At 34.6% G+C, this 4,575-nt stretch overlaps 1 protein-coding gene across 1 annotated transcript in view; it reads left to right on the plus strand.

Annotated features, from left to right (window-relative positions):
* LOC102681725 (hemicentin-1-like) overlaps positions 1 to 4,575 on the plus strand; it is a 44,108-nt gene that overhangs the window by 28,474 nt on the left and 11,059 nt on the right. Inside the window, exon 2 of the mRNA XM_006612761.2 lies at positions 4,448 to 4,574. Coding sequence (XP_006612824.2) covers positions 4,448 to 4,574 — 127 coding nt within the window. The remainder of the gene's footprint in view (positions 1 to 4,447; position 4,575) is intronic.

Genomic DNA, 4,575 nt, shown 5'->3' on the forward strand with positions numbered 1-4,575 from the left:
CTCTGTTTATTATATTTTGCTTGTTAAATTCTCGAAACACAGACAAGGGGAAAAAAACCCTATTTATATTCTTCTATTCATTTATGTCAAGTCACATTTCGTTTCTTCGCAAGCATTGTTGTCGACAACTCCCTAATTCCATTCGAAGTTCTCTCGAAATCCGATCAGGTCGATTTGCATTTCCGTCCTCCGAATAAGATCACAACCCTATCCTGCGCACTGGTGCCGCCTCTCGCGACGGTTTGCGCCTGTTGAAATCCTCGCACGTGGACTTGTACATACACAAAAGCGGATAATGCGATGCATTACCGATCCGCGACACGGGGTCGCGTTTGCTTTGAATAATTACCCGAGATACGGCGTTGTAGCCGGATACGCCCTGAGATCTATGCGACTCCCTCAAGTAAACGTTCCAACCTGCCCAAATACGCGTGTCGAATCCGTGAACTGTTCGACCGTATTTGCACGTCGACATATGTCACGCTGATAAGACGGTGACCGGGTCTGCCTGTTTGCGGATTTATCCGATTTCCTCGAGTGATAGAAATTGCTTGTGTATCAATGACACTTTTGATAGAGAGGATGCGTGATCCTTGGACGAGAAAGGAGACAACGAGATGGAGATTTATATGGGAAAAGGATGAAGGATGAAGAAGGAGGAAAAAAATATTGTTTTTTTCTTAGAGTTTTTTTATTGAGAATTTGTCGAATAATTCGTGAATTGAGGGAAATAAGATTAATTTGAAATGTATTCAAATTATACACGAATTATTTCGCTATTTTTTTTTCTTTCGTCTTATTGTATTGTCAATCCTGTGTGTGTGTGTGTCTCATATATACATGATGCTATGTGAGACTATTGAGTCATAATTTTGCAAACTCTCTGATACAACACGGTATGGAATATATTCTATATCATATAAATTCACGTTATATGGGTCACTGGAAAAATATGATACATTCTTAAACACCATGTATATTCCATGTTATACGTGTCCTTCGATGCTATGTTATACGAACATTGCCGTATTTCTTGGGTATATGGATCTTATATGGATCTTATGAATGCATGTTAAAGAAATTCTTATTATACGAAGATCTATAGCGTCTTTCTATAAATAATTTAGTAGGATATAACTAAATATATATATTTATTTTGCAAAATTAATCATTAAGTATCTTCTTGAATATTTTATAATTTCGAATCACTGTTATCTATAATTAATTAGGATTAGAATAAGATAAAATTACTTCAAAATCTTTGGATTGCACCAATTTCAATGTCATTAATTTAAAATATCATTTTTCAGAATTGTTTTAGAATTTTTTTCAAAAAAAATATTCTTCTAGACTTTCCATATTAATTTTTCTATTTGCCTATGTTTTTAGGAAATTCAATATCTTTATCGTATTCGAAGAAAAAAAAATATTAAATGGATAAGACAATTGACTGGTCGAATGGTGATCAATAATTTTCTTTACGTTTCTTCCTCAAAAAACTTTAAATTTTGAACCATCGATTAAATCATTTATTGATCGTTTTCATGCATTTGCGGCTTGGTTTATCAATTCGTTTGATTTACATGAACATATTACGTAGATTATTTAGCGTTTGACGATGTTCTGTATTTGTCGAGACAATATTACTCGGTACCGTTGCTAACAGGTGTTTGTTTTGTTCGGACGAGAATTAGATTGGATCCAATAATTGGATATCTTGTGTTCCATGTTGTCTGCGGATAATATTGTAGTTTGCCGAGTTTGTTAAATAGTGATTCAATGGATAAATATAATAGGCTATAAATATATGTATCATAAATATATATGAAGTAGATGTTTTGTGAGTAATAAATGTTTTTTCGATGATTTGAAAAGAAGACGGTTTAGAGGCTAAAATTTAAGAATAAATTGATATACAGAAGTATAATGTTTTATATTTTATAGGTATAATATGTTCTGTGTATAGGAAATTATTTTATAATCCTATCAGTTTCTGTATAGACCACTGGATATACGTATAGAAAAATAATATTCAGAATAATACGAGAACGATGATAATATCATTGTTTAGCTTTGCAATCTCTAATCAATCTCTAATTAATGTGTTTCTGCTTTTCAATCCTTATTTGCTTATAACGAATTATATTTATTGATTATCAGATCCGTATAAACCAAATTTAATTACGCTTAATTACTAATGATTGAATATGCATGTCAATTATATCAACAACGTAACGATACGTTGCTATTTCTATAATAAAATTTTGATTTCATTAAATTTTAATTAATTAAACATTTATTATTCATTCTTAAATATAAATAATTGATCTAGAAAAGATTTATTTTCAAATGATAGAATATATTTTAATGATATATATATAGATAGTTGTAAAATTGGTTATATACAAAATTTTACAATTAATACAAAATATAAATGACGCAACGGAAATGTTCAAATTTATTATTAGATGCAACTGAGAAGCTTAAACGATAATTAATATCCTCTGACATGTATTTTCCAGAGTAATATTAATCATTGTATTAAATTCTGCTCGCAAAGATAAAATTAGATATCTATACGAAGGATTTAGTATCAAGATTGGATTAAAGTCGCGCTTTAAATAGAAATTTTAATACATATTTATTTTTCGTAATATAAAATTTCGTGTCAAAATTTCAAATCATTATATTAAAATTTATTGTTATTTTTTTTAAAATGAATGTCAAAAATAAAGTCCTAGATACTGATCCTAGATACGTGATTAATTTTAAAAATTGATTCATACAAATCGGTTAATAATTAATAATTAAACTACTTAATAATTATTCTTTGATTTCAAGAAGAAGTATGCATTTACTCCATTCCTCAAAATTCTTCCAAATACCAAAATATAACAAAATAACAAATTTTTTTGCGTCGCAAACGATACTTTTTAAATTTCGACGACGAAGAACCATCCAGCAAACATTCCATCGTTATCGAAACTTCATCCTTCCTCACTCCAAACTGCTCAACGCTTTCCATTTCCTTGTCAGTTTCTTGCTTGTCGTGTGCTCGGTTCCACGATGGAAAGAGCAACGAAAAAAGCGATGGACATTCATGCAGCAAATCGATAAGGCAGCGCGTGATTAATCTCCGCGTGCAAACCAATTTCCCGAGTCATCGTTGTATCTAAGGTCGGGCGAGGGAAAGGATAACGAGCAAGGGGTGGCGAGGTGGCGAAACGATGGATGAGGTGGCTATGAAAGCCAATGGAATCGCGACAACTACGTGGGAGGGCATAAATCGGCAAGTAGATCGATTAATTGCCCTCTCCTCCCACGGGCGTCCACCTACACGGTACGCGCGTCCTGTTTTGTTTCTCAAGCAACTTTTGTTTCTCGGCCAATTTGCAGTAACTTGGTAGCTCTTGGTCAGTGACTGACTGGAAAACTGGAAATTTGCGGTTGCGGTAAGAAAATATAGAGGAGGGGGAGAAGTGGCCTGGATACGTTCCTGGCTGGAAGTTGAATTAGGAAGAAAATCTATGAAGCGGCAGTGGCTCGTGGTTTTACCCGGGGAGAAGAAGGATAGTTTTTAATCGTGGTCGAGATTTAATTGCAGTTGTTCCTTTTTTTCCCTTTGAAAAGGATTCTTCTTTTTCTCTCAACTTGAGATCGAGTGAGAATTAAAATTAATGTGAAGTATTAAGATGAAAAAAAAGAAAAAGAAAAAAGGATATTAGAGGGGTGAATGGAATATCTATTTTTTATCTTATGACTTATAATATGTTCTTCACTGTTCTGTACTTTGATAATGCAAAAGCAACGAGGCTGGCATTAATATTCATCACTATTCGCCTTTGTCGAAATATATACACCAGAGCCAGAGATCGATTCATAAAATTTCACGCGAGATATATAAGATCCTTTCATCGAGTCGCAGAATTTCATCGTTCTATAATATTTTCCAAGGTTCACCTATGCATAAAATAAAAATCCGATTACGGTGTTCAACGAGATCCCCGTGAAAAACGTGAAAATCATTTACTTTTTTCCCCCTCTGCATTATTACATCTTCGCCCCAACGACGAAGCGAACGACAAATGACAAGAACTAAATCATCCCCTATAACCGAGTGAAAACAACATCGGCAAAGGGGACGGACTCTTCACCGCCCCTCGGCCTCGAGCTTAAAACGCGGAACGAAAGAATTAAAAAACATCAAACAAAGAGGGTCGTTGAAATCCCACTGTGTACATGGATAAGAGTTTTCCGGAGGAGGAGAGGGTAACAGCTTTCAACGCGATGGCCATAACTTGGAACTTCGTTGAAAGCGTTGTTAATAAAGGATCCATTAGATATTCGGATACACACCGTTTTTGAAAAATCACCTTTAATCGCGTGTTTCTTTGAAAACAGTGACGCGTTCGGCGTTGGACGAATAATATTTCGGGTAATTTTTCAGTACCGATGCTGGATGTGCCGGCGGTGGCTGGTTTCAAAGCTCAAATACCTTGCGACATCGATCCGGTGAGCAAGAGCGAGGTGGTGAGCATGGTTTTTTGGTACAAAGACGAGAGGGGCGGCGAGCCG

This window comes from Apis dorsata, unplaced genomic scaffold, assembly GCF_000469605.1.
Source record: "Apis dorsata unplaced genomic scaffold, Apis dorsata 1.3 scaffold_126, whole genome shotgun sequence".
Classification (NCBI taxonomy): domain Eukaryota; kingdom Metazoa; phylum Arthropoda; class Insecta; order Hymenoptera; family Apidae; genus Apis; species Apis dorsata.